The 19,513-nt window shown below is 34.2% G+C and overlaps 1 protein-coding gene across 2 annotated transcripts in view; it reads left to right on the top strand.

Annotated features, from left to right (window-relative positions):
- KCNT2 (potassium sodium-activated channel subfamily T member 2) overlaps positions 1-19,513 on the top strand; it is a 346,988-nt gene that overhangs the window by 102,365 nt on the left and 225,110 nt on the right. For both annotated transcript variants that reach the window (XM_046679418.1, XM_046679417.1), the window contains exons 6-8: positions 8,501-8,575; positions 9,801-9,884; positions 12,900-12,994. In XM_046679418.1, coding sequence (XP_046535374.1) covers positions 8,501-8,575; positions 9,801-9,884; positions 12,900-12,994 — 254 coding nt within the window. The remainder of the gene's footprint in view (positions 1-8,500; positions 8,576-9,800; positions 9,885-12,899; positions 12,995-19,513) is intronic.

Here is a 19,513-nt window from a genome sequence, read left to right as displayed (position 1 = left end):
CTGGGAGTGAGTTTTTGGCTGGGTGCAAGGAATAGACGGATTTGTGGCAAGATAAATTAAGAAGGTAGAATCTAAAGAACTCAACTGATTGGTTGGCATAGGTGAGGAAAAGGAAAACTCAAAATATCATTTTAAGATTTTCTAAATCCAAATGACTGGGAAACTGGCAGTAAATCTAAGAAAAATTACATCAAGAAAAAATATTCAGCTGGGCGTCGTCATAGATGAAATAATGGAAATGGTTTTGGAAATGATGAATTTGAGGAGTTTATGGACAAACAGGTGGGCATGACTTACAGGCAAATGAAAATAAGGATCTGGGACTTGCAGAAGAGAGAGGTTTATTAGGATTTGTCAGGCATTGTCAGAGATGGATAAGGACGTGCGCAAGTCCATCGAGTAAGGGATAATAACCAAGGGAGAAGCTAAAGCTCATGTTGATGGAGATGCTTCTATTGTGGTTGTTGGAAGAAGAATAGAGCCATCAGAGAAGACAGAGAAATAGACAAGAAGGGTAGAAGGTCATTGGAATGGTTGTCATATTCCTCACTAATGCTCAGGTCACAGTTTCTGCGTGTACTATATCAACAAGTGTACTCAAGGTTATGTTTTGGGAAACTCTTATCTAACATATAAATTTCTGTCTCACTTTTTAAAACATAGGTTTTTGAAGATATTTCTTAGACTACTTTTTAATTCTAAATTTAGAGCAAGAAGTCCTTACAAACTCTTTCACTGTTTCCCTCTGGCTTCATTTTGTAAATTTTTTAATTCTCTATTAACTCCATCTAAAGAAAATAATTCCAGTATCAAATAAGGTGAGATTGATGAATTAGAAAGTGCAGAAAGAAAAGAATGAGGGCTTTTCGGAACATATAAATGGGTTGATTAAATATTTATGAGAAAAAAATAGAATGTTAGAAATGTCTAAAGCAGAAGAGTGTTACATGATAGCATGTCACGTATGGCAGGTTTAGTCAGAAGCTTGAGAAAAGGCCACTGAGTTTACAGTTTAGGAGATCTTTTGCTATTCGCCTTTAAGAATACAATTGAAAGTCAGTTTTAAGTGAAGAATGTTGATTTTTGCAGGGGCTCGCCAGAAGTAGTAGAATGAGGCAGGGAAGATTGCCTAACAATGGAAAAAATGTGCATCATTTAAAGGTTGTAGAGAGGACAAGAAAAGATGATGAATGAAGCAAAGTTTCTAAAAAGTGAAAATAAGTGGGAATAGAAACCTGAGGTCTGTTGATCAGCTTTGATAACATTCCATTCTTTTGTGAGAGCACAGAAGGTGGAACGTGGGACTTGAGAGGATATTTTGAAGGCAGCAAAGGCAAGCTGAAAGAGCTTACACACAGGTGGTCCCTCATCCCTAAATAACCTGGCAAGCACTAGCTCAGTGATGAGCAGTATTGACCAGGATGTTGAGGAAGGATTTTTTACTGGTTTATCAGTATATCTCCTTGTCAAAATAGGTGCTCTATAAACATGTACTGATTGAGAAATCTGGATTTTGGTTATCTAGAAGAACAAAATAAAAATCAAGTAAATTAATATCCAAGATTTTATCCTTTAAGTTCCTTAGTATTCAAGTATGCGATGAATGTTGAATGAGGTATACAAAAAGCGACATGCTAAAAAATTAATCATGTGGGTGTTTTTGGTAAATTAATTAAATCTCTTTTACTAGTACAAGAGTATGTGCAGATATATAAGCTCGCCAAAATATTAATCTGCATTTGTGAATGTATTTGCTCCAAATTCTAACTAAAAAGTAATATGAAATTAACTTTGTGCTTTGCTAATAGAACTCTTAACCCTGATTTTAAAAGTCATTAAAAAACACCAAGCAGATTCAAGATAATTTTCCATTGTAATCCTATGATGCTGACATTTGTAATTAATTACTTCCTTCCATTTATAAAATGAGAGCAAAGCATTATAAGGCCTTCTAGGCAGAGCCGAATGATATATATTATTTCCATTCTGACCTTCATGAAGATTAGTGGCTTTGATGAAGGAAAAGTAGATGGTGGTTGAATCTTGTGTGTTACAAAGGAATGAAAGGATAAAAAAGAGTTATGTGATATTGGAAAGATGGGTTGTTGTTCATCACCTTCTTTTTCCTCTCATAAATTCAGTCAAACTCATGAACTCTTTTGACTCCTTCAATAGACTGTTCGACAGATGTTTTGGAATGAATAAATTATGTAATTGGTAACTATTTATAGCCTATAAGTCAGGCAAGTTTGGAGAGTAGAACTTCAAGTGAGCTCCTCCTCTCAAGTTAGAATTTTAGGAAACATTATAGTCAGGTACACAGAAACGGATATTGCATTAGCAACTGTATCCATCCCTAATACTGTTCTTTGATACTTTTACTTCTGAAATATCATTATTAACAGCAGATCAGCATACACTTTCCTATTTGTTTACATATGTGTGTATTTATATATACAGATAATGTATACATATACAATATCTGTATATATTCAATATTTAAAAATGAATTTAATATAATATTCTGGGGCTGGCCTGATTGCACAGTGGTTAAGTGCACACGTTCCGCTTTGGCAGCCCAGGGTTCCCAGTTCGAATCCCAAGTGTGGACATGGCACCGCTTGGCAAGCCATGCTGTGGTAGGCATCCCACATATAAAGTAGAGGAACATGGGCATGGGTGTCAGCTCAAGGCCAGTCTTCCTCAGCAAAAAGAGGAGAATTGGTATCAGTTGTTAGTTCAGGGCTAATCTTCCTCAAAAAATAACAATAATAATAATATTCTGTAAGCACTTTATAATTCTTGAAATTAGATAATCTAAAATTAGCATGACTTAATCCTTAACAATTAAAACAGTTTAAATTATCATGGAGACTACAGGTTTTGAAAAACAAAGACTGATGAGTAAAAGCAATAAAAGCAAAAACTCTTTAAAGTATATGTTGAGGTTAGCACATAATGATTAAAAATCCCTGATATCAACTTACTTTATCTTCTATCATACAGAAGTGCAGGCCTGTACTTAAACCATCATTCTATTCATGTCGATAGCTGCTTGGCAAAACAACCACGTGATTCACCCAACAGTAAAGTCCTTATTCCTCTGTCACCGTAAATACCCTCTATGTCTTTATCAGCTGCTTTCAAAATAGAACTCTATCTATACACACACATTCATTAAATCAAAAGGAGATAAAACAAGCCCCAGCATAGTTCCCAAACCTCTGCAAACAAAAATTCAACATACCTAGAAAGTTTTTGCTAAATTTACGATTTTTTTCCTGTAATCACTTTATAAGAAGCAACGATTTTGAAATTTTAGTACCATGATGGGCTTCTTCCTGGAAAAGAGTGAAGAATCTGGAGCTAGGACTCCTCGATACTCCTAGATAGTGGTGATTCTGCTTACTAACCCATGGAAATGGTCACTCTAAACATTGTAGAGTTTACATTTGGATATACAAAATACGACTGCCGCAGGGTTGCTGCACTATTTTAAATTCATTGAAAGAAGATAAGTTATCAGCCTTTTTCGTTAAGTATTTTAAATATATTCTTAATATTGAAGAAGAAACTGTCTTTCAAAAGTCTCTTGGTCCAACCTGGGCTAAGAGTAACTAAATTACCATAAGTCTTATGATTTTTAAAGTGCTTTTTAGAGTTGCCTGGATTATAGTTCCAAACTGCCGCTTTCCTTTATGATAACATAAAAGCCTGATACACTTTAGAAAATCACCTGTTTTCCTGCATTTTTATTGGTTAAGGAAAGTTACGTTCATACCAAATGTTGTAGATAGTTGGATTAAGGTTTATTTATATTTTACTGAATTCTGTCAATAAGAAGAAGATCATAGAGAGTGAAAACACATTTAGAACAGATAAAGCAACCTCTTAGAATTATTTTTCCTTCAAGAAGTTACCTGGTGGAAAAAGACTAATGTCTTTTATCTCCTTCATGAAAATAAGATTAAATGAAACAAGTATTTAACATAATTTTGAAAGGTGCTATGCCTGCCTTTTGGATTTTATTGTATGCTTCTCACCATAGGGACATTCTATGATGTGTATGCTCTTTTTTCATTATAATTGCTTTTATGATGTGGATTTATATCATGTGCTTTATATGTTAGACTCCCTAACAGCCAGTGAAACTTATAGATACTTTCTGTATTTATTTTTCATTAGCTAATCTTAAGGAAGATAATTTATGAATATACCTTTAAATTCAGAAGGCAACCTGAGGTCTTAGAATTAACCATAATGAATATAACTCAAAAGAGATTCATTTATTTTTAGCAATGAGCACATTGCCCCTTTGTGTAATTTTAGATCACGAAAATTAGTCCCCAGTGGAAAGTTCATTCATTTGCCACAACACACACACACGCATGCACACACACACACTCTTGCTATGAATCAACAGTAGCATGTTTGACATAATGTGGTTACAGTTTTCATTTAGGAGCTTCAGATTGTCAAGCACTGTGCTAGCAAGAGAGCATAGAATCCTGAACTAAACTGACACACATCTGGACGTCATAGAATTTAAAATCAAATATTGTATTAAATATATCAATACAAACTGAAAAAAGTCATGTGAAGGACATTGATGGAGAATCAAAAAACCTAATGTGGGAGTCTGAGCTTGTCGAGAGTGTGTGTGATAAGCGCGTGAGGAAAGTGTCAAAAAACTCAAAAGCTTTTGAGCTGAGAGCTGAAAGATGTGTGTGAGTTAACTAGGGAAATTGAAGTTGGAAAGTAAGGTGAAGATTTTTCAAGCCTCTTAAAGACCCTGGAATATTCTAAGGACTGAAAGTTCTTTGGAAAGAATGACCTTTAAAATAAGGGTGGAGAGATCATCAAAAGCCAAATGATATAGTGCCTTGTAGGTGGTAATAGAATTTTTGTGTTTGTTGTGAAAATATCTGCATAGTTCAAGAATCTCAAAGTGAGTGGGTATGGGGTGGGTTAAGTGTGCAGGGGATTGGCATATTAGGTGTGCCTTTAGACAAATAATCCTGATATTGTTTTAGGTGAATGGAATGGGGCAAGCATGGAGGGAAGGAGACCAGTTAGGAGTCTCGTCCAGGTCAAAGAGTAAGAATGGAGTTAGAATGAGAACAGACACACTCAAGATCTATTTGTGAATCAGAGGTCTTAGTGACCAGTTAGGTAGCATCAAAGGAAGGTTTAGAGTTTCTCCAGGATTTTTGGTGCGTGTTACCAGGGAACCAGTCAGGGCAAAAAGTAAATTATCCTTTTAGACGTATTATACACCAGGTACCTTTGAGGCATCTGTCTGAAGCAGTGGAGATCTGGAACAGAATCCGGAACAGAGATGCAATATTGACCTGGGCTAGAGATCCAACACGGGAAGTCATTGGCTTATTATTGATAATAAGTTGAAGTTGAAGCACAGATGAAATTACCTAAGATGGATATGTAGCCAAGTACTCTTGAAGTGCTCTCCTCCAGGAAATTTCTATTGAACTCTGTGGTTACAAGTTTGACAACTTGTACATAACTACATTGAAGAAGACTTTAAATAAGAAAATTATTTCGAGTGTTTCCACTTGGATCCAATGAAAAGGATATAGATACTTTAGTTCAACAAGTAAAACAGTTATACCAAGAAGGGGCAGAGTATGTATAAAATATTTGGGAGTTTCATTTATTTCTTAACATGCTTATTGAGCCCTAAAGGCATATAAACAAGTAAGTTCTATAAAGTGTCACAAACACTTGTCAGGGAGATTAGTGGTGAAGGCATGGGGTGTGGGACATTCCAAGCAGAGGCAGAAGTATGAGCAATGCTATGAAAGTGTGAAATAGCCTAGCTTGTTCAGAGAACTGTATACAATTCAGTGTGGATGAAGCTGAGGCTGAATTCAAGAGGGGGAGAGGAATGAGCAGGTACAAACCAGACCAGTAGCCAGAGTCCAAACTATGAAGCTTCGTAGAATATAATGAGGAGTTTGTATGTTATTATATTGGCAATGGAAATTTAGCATTTTAGAAAGAATCTTCTGGCTTCAATATGGAAGATAATTCAGAAATAAATCCAACCAAGTCAGATGCCAGTTATGAGACTTTTTTAATGATTTGAGAAAAAAATCATAAATATCAAATTGACGTGTTCTAATTGGAAATGAAGAGGGCCATCAGAGACACGGAAGGTTTTTGTTTACTATGAACTGAATTTGTCCAGTGTGTCACAGCTAAGAAAACTCCTAATGCTAATCTCGCTGTATATTAGTAGAAAGATCTTTCTGGCCATATCACCAGTGGTAACTGTTCCCATACCCTCCTCTCCCTACTGTTCACATCAGTCTCTTTTCCTGTGAACAATCATTGACATCGAGGAGAAATGTACAATGAAAAGTAAAAAGACAACCAGGAAAGAGTAAGCTAGATGTTAAGCATTCTGGAAACTGAATCATGCAAAAAACTGTTGAAAAAATGGTAATATTAACCTGCACAATTGAAAAAAAAAACTTTAGCACAATTGAAATCAATTATAACTAGTTTATTGAAGAGACCTGACTCGGTGCAAGTAGGAAAGCCTTCCTGCACTTCTTCAAATCCATGCATCCTCCTTGCTATCTGTGCTCATCAGAAGAAACCTCAGGCAGGTCCCAGAGCTTTTCTAGTCTCTTCAATTGCAAAGCAAATCTCAGTTTAGTATTTAAGAAATTATGATCAATATACATATATTAATTTAAAATTCTCGTCCAGTTTAAGGCTTTAGCTGGTCCTCAGCTCCTAACTACAGTGGGCAGGGAATGCTTGTGGGGGCCCTCTCCTATTTCTACCTCCTCTCTTCTTTGATGGCAGCTGATTTTGGCCCCCGAAGGGCTGAGGAGGCACAGGGAGTGAAGGGAAGTCAGTGTCTGGATGAATCTGCCTAACTGGCACCAGTGTAGTCTGGCGTTGGGCTGCTCTGCATGGCAGATATGAGCAGGGCTGTTGGGGTCCTCCTGAAGCCTTTGGCTAAAGCTTCCTGGTTGCCTCAGTGCCTCAGGCTGGCCACTAGGGCTCTGCTCCAGACCCTGGCCTTCTGAGGTCCACTGTCTGTTGACGTCCCATTTCCCCTTCAGGATACAGCCCCCCTGAGTGTAAGCTCTTTTAAAATGATGGTAGGTTTCCTTCTTTAAGGTCTTTATCTGGTTCCCAGAAAACAAGTACCTTTGTCTTAAAATTGGCATAACTGTGGCTTACTCTCATTTCAGCCCTCATTCTCTCTGCTGTGTTCTCTCCTCATTTTTAGATGTTTTAGGCATTAGCCAAATACAGTCTCTACGTCTGAGCCAAGCTCTCTCAGGGGTCCTTTGAGCCCTTCTCACTTACCTTGAAGTGATGAGAGAAACACCATAGCACCTCTAACATCTCTATACAGAGGAGTTCTCATTGCTTCTATTTCTTCCACCTGCTCCCCTCCTACCACTTTCATATAGCCTGGAGGTGGATGATGAACTAATGATAAAACCTATTGCTTAATATTTTAGCATATAGCCAACACCCCATATAGAGGTTTGCTTTGCGATGCGACGGTATTTTGCATCACTGTAATGTTTTAAGCCTCCGGGACATCAAGGAAAATTAAGAAAGACGTCAAATTTTATAGCCAGTGTTGTAAAATAATTGGAACTTACAGGGAGCCAGCTTGCAAATTGCCTTTCTAATACATAGATCTCTCCATGGCAGGATAAGCTGCTGTAGGAAGTTCTGAGTTCTTCTTCATTTAACACCATTCAAGAAAGTTTCAGTGATGGCCTGTTAATATCAGGGTCAGCTTCACGGGCGTGTGATCTATGCAGTTGGGCAGGGCTGCACAACTAGAAGGGCCTGCCCTTGTTTTAATGTTCTGATGTCACCATCTTGAAATGGTTAGTAATTTGTTAATAAGAGGGACCTGCATTTTCATTTTGCGCTGGGCCCTGCAAATTATGTAGCCAGTCCTGATTAATATTATTATACTATATGGGTTGGGAGATTAGAATTTAGATGATTGAAAAAGCCCTTCTTTTAAGTTTTATTAATGTAAAAAGTGTTAATACCAATGAACATTGTTAACAAGCATGTGTATTTACACTGTTTAATATACTTTACAGTTTGTGAACATAATTCTTATAGTAAAAAAATTAAGATTGAGTCACTTTTTCACTGATTCTGTAGGTTTTTTAATGTTTTATTTTTACCAGTAATTTTTCTTCCATGAAATATTGTATGATCAAAATGTGTTACTCAAGGCTTGCTATAAACATTTCAGATTCAAGGATTACTATAAACATTTGTTTTACTTCTTACTATAAAACTGAGAGAGCACAATTACCTTTAGAAAAATCACCTCTAAAATTCATTGCTACATCTTTATATAATGATTCAGTATTCTGTTAATGTCAGCATCCTTCTTGCTAGAGAAATTCTAAGTGCTGTCTTTTTTCCCTTTAATGGGATTCAGTATAATTGACTTTCATTTTTATTCATTCTTTCTTGGAAGGGAAACATCTGGGAACAGATTTTACGAATACCCTTCATCTTGGAAATAATTAATGCCGTTCCCTTCATTATCTCAGTAAGTCCGAAAAGAATCTTTAAAATAAATGATTTTATTATTAGAGTTAAGTAAAGTCTTTAAATCTAAATGCTAATAAATAATATATTAGGTCAGATAAGTGAATTTAGGCTTTGGTTAGAATCACAGTGTTTTTAAAAAATAAAGTCAAATCATTTGGATAACTGGATTATAAAATTGAGCAAAAACTAATCAGATTTAGTACAGTAGCAAAATGAAATACTTTTTAGAAATATATGCTCCAGAGGTGCCATTTAAACAAATGTCAATATTGTCTAAACAGACTAGAAATTAATCAGTCCATTTCTTGTGTATATTCTGGAATTGAAAAAAAATAGAAACCAAGTAGAACCAAGGATTTATAAAAGTTTCTCATGCTGAGAATATATTTATGCCTAATTTAATCACAGGACTTACTAAGTCCATTCTGTCTTTCATAAGAAATTTACCAAAAGCCAACAACCAGCAAGTTGCTTCTTTGTCACAGTACTGTGGAGTACCAGTTCCACGATGATCCCTTGCAACTACAGTCCCATAAATACATAACAAGCACTTTCCCATTGCAAAATGAGGTGTTAATCTCTATTTGATAGAGTTATAATAATGTCTGTTGGGAATACGCTTTCTAACACTTTATTTGAGTTCGGTTTGGAAAATTGTGAAAATCAGTAGATACTATCTGAAGCTGTTGCTCACTTTTGACAATTATTTTAATTTGCGTGATTTGTCTAGAGGATCAACTGAGCTAGATAACCAAGCTAACTGAATAAAATTCCAATTGAATATGGTTCCCCAATGTCACTTAAACTGTTTGAATCCGAAGAGAATAAGTGGTAATGTTATAAATTGGCAAAGTCTTCTCTCCTTTTTCCTGCTGTTCACCTCAAGTTGCAGAGAAGAGAGAGGCGATGTCTGTTATAAACTGTCGCACTAAAAGATTTAATGATAGAATTAGCATATTTATAGCTGACACCCAGTGAGAGCTTATTATTTCCTTTCCACTTCTACAATAATTTCCCAAGAATTTTCCCCTAAATAAGACTTAGATAATGAATGAAAAGATCATATCTGCTCCTTGCATTTCATTAATGAGTTTAAAGTATTTGTCACATGTTTGAAATCATTCTATTGTCTTTAATGACTTTTTTGTTTTACATTTCTTTTCAATCGACTGGGTATGATTTCTTGCTTTGAGATAAAAGTTTAGTTTTGACTTGTTTTTCAGATTTTCTGGCCTTCCTTAAGGAATCTGTTTGTTCCAGTCTTTCTAAACTGTTGGCTTGCCAAACATGCCTTGGAAAATATGATTGTAAGTATAAAAGTCAAGTGCAAATACAAAAATACTTTTTAACCTCCATTATTTCTTATTCACTTTGACTTGCTCAGATTAAACACAGAGAGAAGACGATTTGAGGTTTTAGTCTTGTACTTCCTCATTCTGCTTTCTTCCATAAAATATAAGCACATACTATTGGAATTTCAGTTATAATTAAATTTCTAAATGTTTCACTTTTAAACTGCTTTTAAATTAATTTAGTATCTTAGTAATTAGTTTTATTTAAATGTTCGTAAAAATAAAGAAGTTTTGGTAAAATCCTGTCAAATAATTAAAATGATACGTTGCATAAATGTCTAAGCTAAGAGACCTAAGTCTGCTTGTACCCTAATCAGAATGAAAGTTATAAAATGCCCGTATTGCCAAGACACTACCTTTGTAAGACTCTGTGAACTGGTATACCAAAATGGTTCCAATTTTCGAAATCATCACCAAACCAAAGCTAACTGCTGTTTGGACTGGTCCAACTTCTTAGCCAATCTTCTGAAGACAAACAGCCTTCCTCCCAAGGTAATCTGTTGATGCATAATGGGACCCCGGGTTTTAAGGGTTCAGGTGGCAATGTTGTCAAGCGGTTCCTAACTGTAAGTAGTTTCACATTCCACAAAAATCTGTGGGGTTTTGTAAGGCTCTGTACTGGATCTAGAAGCTCCTCACTTGAAGTCATCTGTTTAGATTTGGCCAGGTTGGGTTGTGAGCAGGATATTAGGAAGGAGAAAAGGAAGCAGGAAGTAAGAGTTGTAGAACTCAGAGATGCGCCACAGTTGCGTTTTGCTCAAGGCCGACTTTGTTTGGAAGGACTGGTTTATAATTATGAACAAAATACATTTACGGTAGGCTTCAATGCTTATAAGTGAGCTGTAAGACATTGGCTCTTAAGTCATTTATTCTACAAATGTTAATATGAGTCCACTATATGCTAAGTACTCTGATATGAGAGGCAAATGATGTAACTTCTTTGCTAATTTCCTCATCTTCAAAAGAGAATCAAAGTGGCTGCATTACAGACTTGCTGTGAGAATTAAATGAAATTGTATATACATGCGTATATATCTATGTGTGCATGCATAGATATACATGTTATTTATAATATAATATATATAATATTGTATCAATTATAAACATAGTAAGGGCTCAATGTTACTAATTTTGCTACATTGTAAATTAAATTTGTTTGGAGGCAAGCTTGTTTTTCTTTTAAAAAATTATGAAATTCTGACAAAAGTTTTGGCCAAAAGGAATATGCGAATAACATTTGAGTATTCACACCTGTATGAATGTTTCCAAATATTTATACTAAGTAACCACTGGAGTCTCATGAAAGCACATGGCCAGAGGATGGGAGAGTATGGCCAGTGGAGTGGTTTGCAGAAACATCAGGCTGTCTTAACTGTCCCAAAATAAAACCATTTCACTAAATATAGATTGCCCAAATTGCTAATGAAAAACACACACCAGGAAAAAATAAACTTCTTGGCTAATTTGCATTATTAGTTGTTGGAAAAAATAACGTAACCAAGAGAGGCATCATTAGTCAGTCACTGAGAGTAAGAACAGTGCTTTGCGATATTAATTTAGGATTCATTTTCCATTGTATTTCTTTATTTTGCTTCTCCTCCTCTCACTGTTTGCTAAATTTTAATTTATTTTTCTGCTCATTAACACCACTGTCAGAAGAAAGTAAAGGATGAGAAGTGAATTTCTAATCAACTTAGTTTTTTGTTGTCATAACAGTTCTGGTTAAATGCATAGTAGAGGAAGGTAAGATACTGGCTTATTAAGATTTTATGTTGGTGAAGTTATTTATCTCACGCAATACTGATTTTAAGACTGTTAAAGCTTTATTATAAAAAGCTGAGATGAACAGAAAACTATAAAGTAAAAAATTATGAATACCTACAAATCTACCACACAGACTGAATACTAGTGATAATTTATATCCTTCTAATATTTTTTGTGAAAAATTGTGCACATATATGATACATGAAATTATATTGTATGTTCAACTTTATAATTTGAATTTTGTCATACACGTATGTAATGGACAAGTTCCTATGTCATTAAATATTCCTCTTCAAATCATTTTTAATGATGCACCTAAATCCACTATATAGTTTTGATCACTTTATTCAACCATTTTTTATTGCATATTTTAGTAGTATCGAATAGTCATTATTTCACATAATATTATAATTTTGTAATAAAGATGAACATGCATAAATATTGATTTCCATCTCTGATGATTCTCATGTGGTTAATTTTTAGAAATTGTATTATTGAGTAAATACTCATTAAATGAATGAATGAATGCATGAAATAGAAAGGACGTACTTGTGAATTTTGACCTATATTACCAAATTAACTTCAAGAAATTTGTAACAAATTACATGAGCGGTATCGTATGTGAGTGCTCATGTTTTGCATCTTAAACAATGATGGATATTATTATTTTTTAATATCCTTCAGTTGGAAAGATAAAAAGTGTATCTTGGATTCACATGTCTCAGTATTAATGAAATTAAACTTTTGGAAAATTTGGTCATTCTTTTTATGATAAATTGTCTGGCATAATTCATGTTATTTTTCTGGATTCAGAGATGGAGAGGTGATTGTAGTTTGACCCAGCTATTACTTTCCCCTTAACGAATACATTATTTTCTGATTTTTAAAATTAGAATTTCCCATAAAAGACCATGCTTACCATGGAGGGCTTTTGGGGTGTCTGTGTAACATGTCTAAAGATGTTTGTAAGGCAAGTAAACTGAAATGTGGTTCTTTGGTGGTCTCCCATAGTATTGTCTTTGTAATATGAATGCTATCATAAGGTATATTTAGACCTAGGCAAAAATGAAAATATGCTGCTATATCCATTTAAAGTATATGTATTGAATATGCACAAGATAGTTGAAATGTAACATAGTAATAAATGTAATGAAACTCGTGAACATTTATCAAAATTTAAAATATGCTTTTTCTGTATTGTTTTAGAATGATCTACACAGAGCCATTCAGCGTACACAGTCTGCAATGTTTAATCAAGTTTTGATTTTAATATCTACATTACTATGCCTTATCTTCACCTGGTAAGATTGTACATCTCGGCATTTTAATTATGTTTGATTTAATTATAGTTTCCTAGAAAGCAATGTTACAAACAATTTTAATTTAGAGTTGGCTAAAATAAATCATAGGAAAATATTCACTATAAAATGTAGCGGACCTCCTACAGAGGGAAAAGTGAAATTCTTACTTCGGTTTTACATAAAAACAAGAAAGCACATCCAACCTTTGGTATTGTTACTTACTGCAACTCGGATGTTTTCTCAACTGCTGTAAACAACCAAATCATGAGAATTTGTACTGCATGTCATAGTTGTCAGACAAGAATTTTTCCTTCAAACCCCTGACATGGAGCTGCCCTTAATCTTTCTACAATCTTCAAAGCAGAAACACTGTTGAGAAAACTGTCATTGCGCGTCACTGTCGCTGCCTGTGGCTTCTCCCCTTGATGTTTTAGTGTGCAGTCAGGCAGAAAGCAAGAGCAGATCTCCTGACAGTGCAAGGCAAGGTCTAGTGCTTTGCTTTATTACGGAAAACAGTTATTTATTCTTTCGGATAGTCCCACTTCTTTTGTTTTGTTTTGTTTTTTTTCTGGTGAGAGATTGGCCCTGAGCTAACAACCATTACCAATTTTCCTCTTTTTGCTTGAGGAAGGTTGTTCCTGAGCTAATATCTGTGCCAATCTTCCTCTATTTTGTATGTGGGATGCCGCCGCCACAACATGGCTTGATGAGCCATGTGTAGGTCTGCGCCTGGGATCCGAACCTGCGAACCCACTTTGACAATTGTTGGGTATTCCTATGTGAAATGGTGCACTGCACAAACAGATTCATGCAGATTCTTAGCTAGAGAAAAAAAGGTGAAAATCAAAAAATGAGTTAGAATAATATATCTATTTTTCAGGAGACTTAGATATTATGTGCAATTGTGCTTTGACCTGAATTTGACCTATTGAGAAAGAGAAAAAAGCTAATTAGGAAGTTCTAAAGTAGGAAGAATGCACTCATACACTAGTACAACTGAACTAGGTATGAAGATACTTATAGACACATGTATGTAAATATGGACCTAGATATATAAGTATGAAGACTACTTTGAATCAGTAATATGCAGTTAATATTTCTATTAAATGGATTTAAAATATGTTTTATTGCATACTTTTGTATTTCACAAAACATATTTTAGGACATTTAATGTCTTTACATATAAAATATCCCTCTAAAATTGACACAATGCCATCTTATCATTTCAATTTTGTCTTTCTTTTCACAAATTGTGTTTATTGTTCACCTGGCAAATATTTAACTGTGTAAATATGAAGTACTGACAGCAATGACTTCCCTCCTTAAGTTGCTAAATTCTTAATTTTAGAATAATGACATATTTTGAATAATTTAGGAGATTTCTCATTTTACTTGAGGAAAAGTGCTTAAAATTAAAAATTTTTATATACATATGCCCATGCCAATATTTCAATTGCTGAAAAATTACTAAAGGTAAAATGAATGCTTTCTAAATATTATGTGGACTCAAAGTAAATTTAGTAAAGAGGAAGTTGAAATATTAATGCTAAAATAAGGACAAGTTATTTTTAAATGATAACACCTAGTTCAGTACTGTTGTTCTGGAAGCATCCTCAGCAAAATGAATCATCTATATTTGGTTCTCTTTTGGATCTTAGTTTCTGCTATACATCTATTTCCTGAGTAGTTTTTATTTTCAAAGAAAGCACCTAGACAAATTTTGCCACCTTCTTATGCCAAGGGATACAACAGTGCCAGATGAAGCGTTTTCATGATCTGTATGACATTTCCGTTATGCAATTTATGCATCATTTAAATATTTGCGTTTCACTGTTTGTTTTATTTGCAATTATAGTTGCTTTTGTTGTTGTTGGGTGTGTATGTGTTTAAGTTTTGAGTGGCAGTTTTGACAGATATTATCTAATGTCACAGCTGTCGCCAATATGTGGATATTAGTCTGTCCCTTAACATGCAATTATTATATAGAGTTATGTTTTATTACATAAAATGTTGTTTTTAATCATATGTACATTAATACAGTTACATTAATATATTTTTAAATTACAGTATCTAGAATGGTGAAACTGAAGTTTGATTTCTTTGCATAATCTTCTCTAGCCTTACAAGTAAAAGTCTTCTTAAATCATGATCATCACAGTATGGTAGAATAAGTCTTATTTGCATTCACCATCAAAAGTGTAGTTATCTATAAGAAAAATATAAACAATGTTATTTTGGTAATAGTATATCATACAGCTGTTTTAATAAAGACTTGTGTCACACACTGTGAAATACAGATATACACAAAGATACAACTTAAATGAGTAGAAATGTCTAGGAAGTCTGTGCAAGGCTGTCACATCAGTTTAATACTGTTGGAGACTAAATTTCCTTATATCTTGCTTTCTGCCATTCTTAAAACATAGTTTCTATCTCATGGTTCAAGATGGCTGCTCTAGTCTTGCAATTACATCCTAACTCCAGCCTGTAGGAAGGAGAAGATAAGATACAACCCAGAAATTGTGTGCATAATTTAGACTAGAATTTCATTATCCATCCACACATAGTTGAAAGGGTGTCTGCAAAAATGTAGTCTAGCTGGGCAACAGTATACCCAGCTGGATATTGTCCTAGCATGAAAAAGAGAAAAACTGGATACTGTGGAAGAATGAACAATCTCTGGCACGAAGTCATGAAAGTTTATATGTTTTCAAACATCTCTTGTTTTAAACTCAAGGCTATACTAGATTAGAGCCCTTGGCCAATGTACTTAATTTACCTAGCCTTATTTTCCACATCATTAAATGAGGATAACATTAATCACCCTATAAGATTTTTGCTGTTTTTTTAAAAATGAGGTTAAATTAGATATGTTTATAACATGTCTAGCAGAGGGCATGGCTTATGGTATGAACACTCCAAAAAACTTTTTTTCACTTCAAATGTCCTCTTATATAAGATGATTAAGTTATCCTGTGAATCCACAAGAACTAATTTACTCTAAAATATCAAAGGATGGTAACTTACCAATAAAACTGTGAACTGAACCAAGATGCCTAAAGTATATGTAATGGGTAACAAGAGAAAACATCTTCCTCTACTGTAATGTATTCAGGTTTTCTGTACTCCCTGCATATTTCTAATATTTGTTTCTTCTAGTTAGCCTCACTAAGTTAAAGATAGTGGTGGCATCTCCCTCTCTCTGGGTACATTTATTATTTTTAATTTTCTGAACACAGCATCGCAACGTGCCCATGGCTCCAATCTGACTCCAGTTATCATGGTTTCTTTATTTAACCTTAGAATAAGATGACAGGTAAAAACCAGGGAATGATAAGTAGGAGAAATTCTAGGCAGCAGGCAAGGGAGTGACTGCTTTTTAAAGATAAAAATAAAAACTAGTTTTTAGACTGTTTAGGAGTATTTCTCTTATGAATAAAGATCTTGTCATTTTTGGCTTACTCTCTGAACATTGAGCCATATACCATGCCAGAAACTCCCGTTATTTTCCTTCCTGACTTATCAAAGAAGGATATTTCAGATATATATGTGTATATATATAAATGTATATATTTGCATATATGTGTACAATTCATACATATATTTTACATTCATGGTGAAGTTAGTCATAATTAATTGCTGTTACATTATATCATTGAGGAGGACTATCAATGCTTGTCCAAATGAGAACTTTTAATACATATATCAGAACTTAAGCCCCCAAAGATTGGGGAACTAATACTTGATGAATTGGCTGTGTTGTTCATGGATCTCACAATCTTAAAATTACCTATTTTGGAAAACTGCTATATAGTTGTAAAATGTATCTTCTCTTCATCATTATTAGCATTACAAAGAACTATCATTAAGCATCTGTCTATGAGAGACACACGCTCAATGCCAAACTGAAATATAAATTGAGCTGCTGACCCCCTCTCTGCCGGGAATGTGCTCGGAATTGTTTTTTTCTGTCATTGTAATGGAATTGGACTAAACTTTCCACATGTTGGCTGTGTACCCCTCTTGATCAATAATACACACTTCCAAGACAGCTGGGGATTGTGATTCACCCTGTGTCTCTGTAACAAAGCAGAGGAAACTCGTATGTCCGGGAATTAAGTGCATTACTTTAGCTTAATTATCAACATATTCTAACCAATAATAAGTACTCTAATTTATAATGCATTTGGTGTTTCTAATTTTACAGTAGTAAACGTTTTGCACCTATTTTGTTTCAAATCTTAGTTTTTATGTATTTTCACATTGTTTCATAGAGTTATAACATAAAGATGTATATTAGGTTACGTATTTTCACATTGTTTCATAGAGTTATAACATAAAGATGTATATTAGGTTAATGGATATTTTATATTTTTGTCCAATGTAAAAAGTTCAGTTCACGTCCTGAGTCTTATTTAAGGAGAAAATAAGTCCACTTACCTATTGTTTAAAAATATGATCTAGTTAACATTATTAACATCGTTAATTCAAAAGTATTTGGCATTTTTTTGCACATCTCTGATTAACACTTATTTGAAGGTTGGATGCTTAAGTTCTTGAACCCTACTTACTGATTCAACTCTTAAGACAAATAGTTGCTTGGGAAGTGGACAGTTGTGAAGATAAGGACCGGAGTTTGCAGAAAGCATTAGAACATTGTCTAAGGGTGTTACCACCATCATGATTCTTGATTACTAGTTTTGTTTAGTCAAATTTTTTTGCTTACATTATAAATGAAGAACAGAAAGTGCATTTGTCTAAAGATCTGGCGACTGACTAACAGCCCCCAGGTTTGTATTACGCTAGAACAAATAGAAAACTATTTGTCCCGACTAAATTTTGCATAAGTGCGCTACCAGATTTTAGGTAGTTAATTAGGCAAATAAGGTAAATTCAAGTTGGGAAAAAGGAAAATATGATTATTTAACATCTAAATAATAATAATGTAATTATTGTTAATATAAAAATCTAGGAAAGGTAGTTTTGAATTAAAATTCTGTATCCAAAAAACAATTTTTGAAATAGGACAACAATGTATAGTTATTTTCAAACATGAAGATACTGAGAATAATGGCTAACATTTCAGGTGGTTGCTAGGTTTTAGGCACTTTTCTGAGCACTTTATATGTATTAACTAATTTAATCTTTAATAGCCTAAAGGTAAATTCTGTTATCTTCATTTTATAGATGAAGAGACTAAGGCACAAAATAATCAAGGAATTTACCAAAAGGAACAGCTAAGTAAATCTGTCTTAAAGGTCTGCTGATCTGTGGTCTACACTAAAATATCAGGAAGAAATAAAGACATTACCTACACAGGAAGAAAAATCAATCTGATACTGTATTCTCATCTCAGCTAATAGTTTCTAGAAGACTGATCACAAGTTTCCAGGGTGAATTGACTTGCAACCTAAAATTTGGTAGAATTTAAACCCTGATTGAGTTGGAAGGGTAATGTATAGTTATTTTCAGACACACAACAACTTAAAAAGTATGTTACCTGCATATTAAGGATGCAATACAGAAATAAATGACAAAGATAAAGAAAAAGGAAAAAAGTACAGATCATGAGAAGCAGTCAGATATGCAATAGCAATGCGTTGGATCTCTCTCTGGTAAACCCATTTTCACAGTGCATTTTATCAGAAGTGCAGTTGAAGGTTGGTCCAGGCTGAGGTGGAGACACCATTTTTATTTTCCTTGGCATGGACACCTAGCCAAGAGAGGCTTCCAGTTAGAAGCTGGGGTGAAGGAGTGAGAGAAAGCCAAAGTCATCAAACCACACCAAACGAGAACTAACGACTTCCAATGGTCTTTATAAGAAAAGTTCTGTGGGAAGGGCTCTGTGACATTAGTTTTATACCCCTCAAGATGGTCAAACACATGTAAAAGCAATCAACTGATAAGCTCAAAAATGAATATACTTAGAGAGTATGAAGAATATGAAGTCTCCTGGAAAAAATTACTCTATGACAAATCTAGCCAATTAAAAAATAAAATTAAGGAAAAATAAACAAGAAAATAAAAGAGTTGAGATAAGAGATGAATCTGTTTAATTGTAGCAACAGACATGAATGCTCAGTTCCCAAAGAGATCTTAAAGTGTCACATGATCATAAGAATAATAGTGAGTACTTATTTAATGTTTACCATCTTTGCCAGTCTTTTTTTTATTGCTTTACGTGTGTTTGTTTAATTTTGTACAACAACCTTCTATCATAGGTATTATTATTCTCATTTTACAGACAAGAAACTTGGCACAGGAAAGGTTAAACAAAAAGATAAACCTTAGTCTATCTAAGCTCCACAACTAGTAAGAAGCAGAGCTTGGACTGGGATCCAAACAAATTTGTTCCAGAACCCACGTGCTTAACCATTGTAATGTTATTTGTATGATGTTCTAGAAGTCATTAACCTAGATGCATAAAAATAATAATTGAACTAAAACAGTCAGTTAGAATTATAATTTTCTCATTTCAATTATTGTAAACTTACTTTTGAAGTAGAATTATACTTTAAT

The sequence above is a fragment of the Equus quagga genome, chromosome 12, assembly GCF_021613505.1.
Source record: "Equus quagga isolate Etosha38 chromosome 12, UCLA_HA_Equagga_1.0, whole genome shotgun sequence".
NCBI lineage: Eukaryota > Metazoa > Chordata > Mammalia > Perissodactyla > Equidae > Equus > Equus quagga.
The sequence above is the reverse complement of the archived record's forward strand: the minus strand, read 5'-3'. Positions and strand labels throughout refer to the sequence as shown.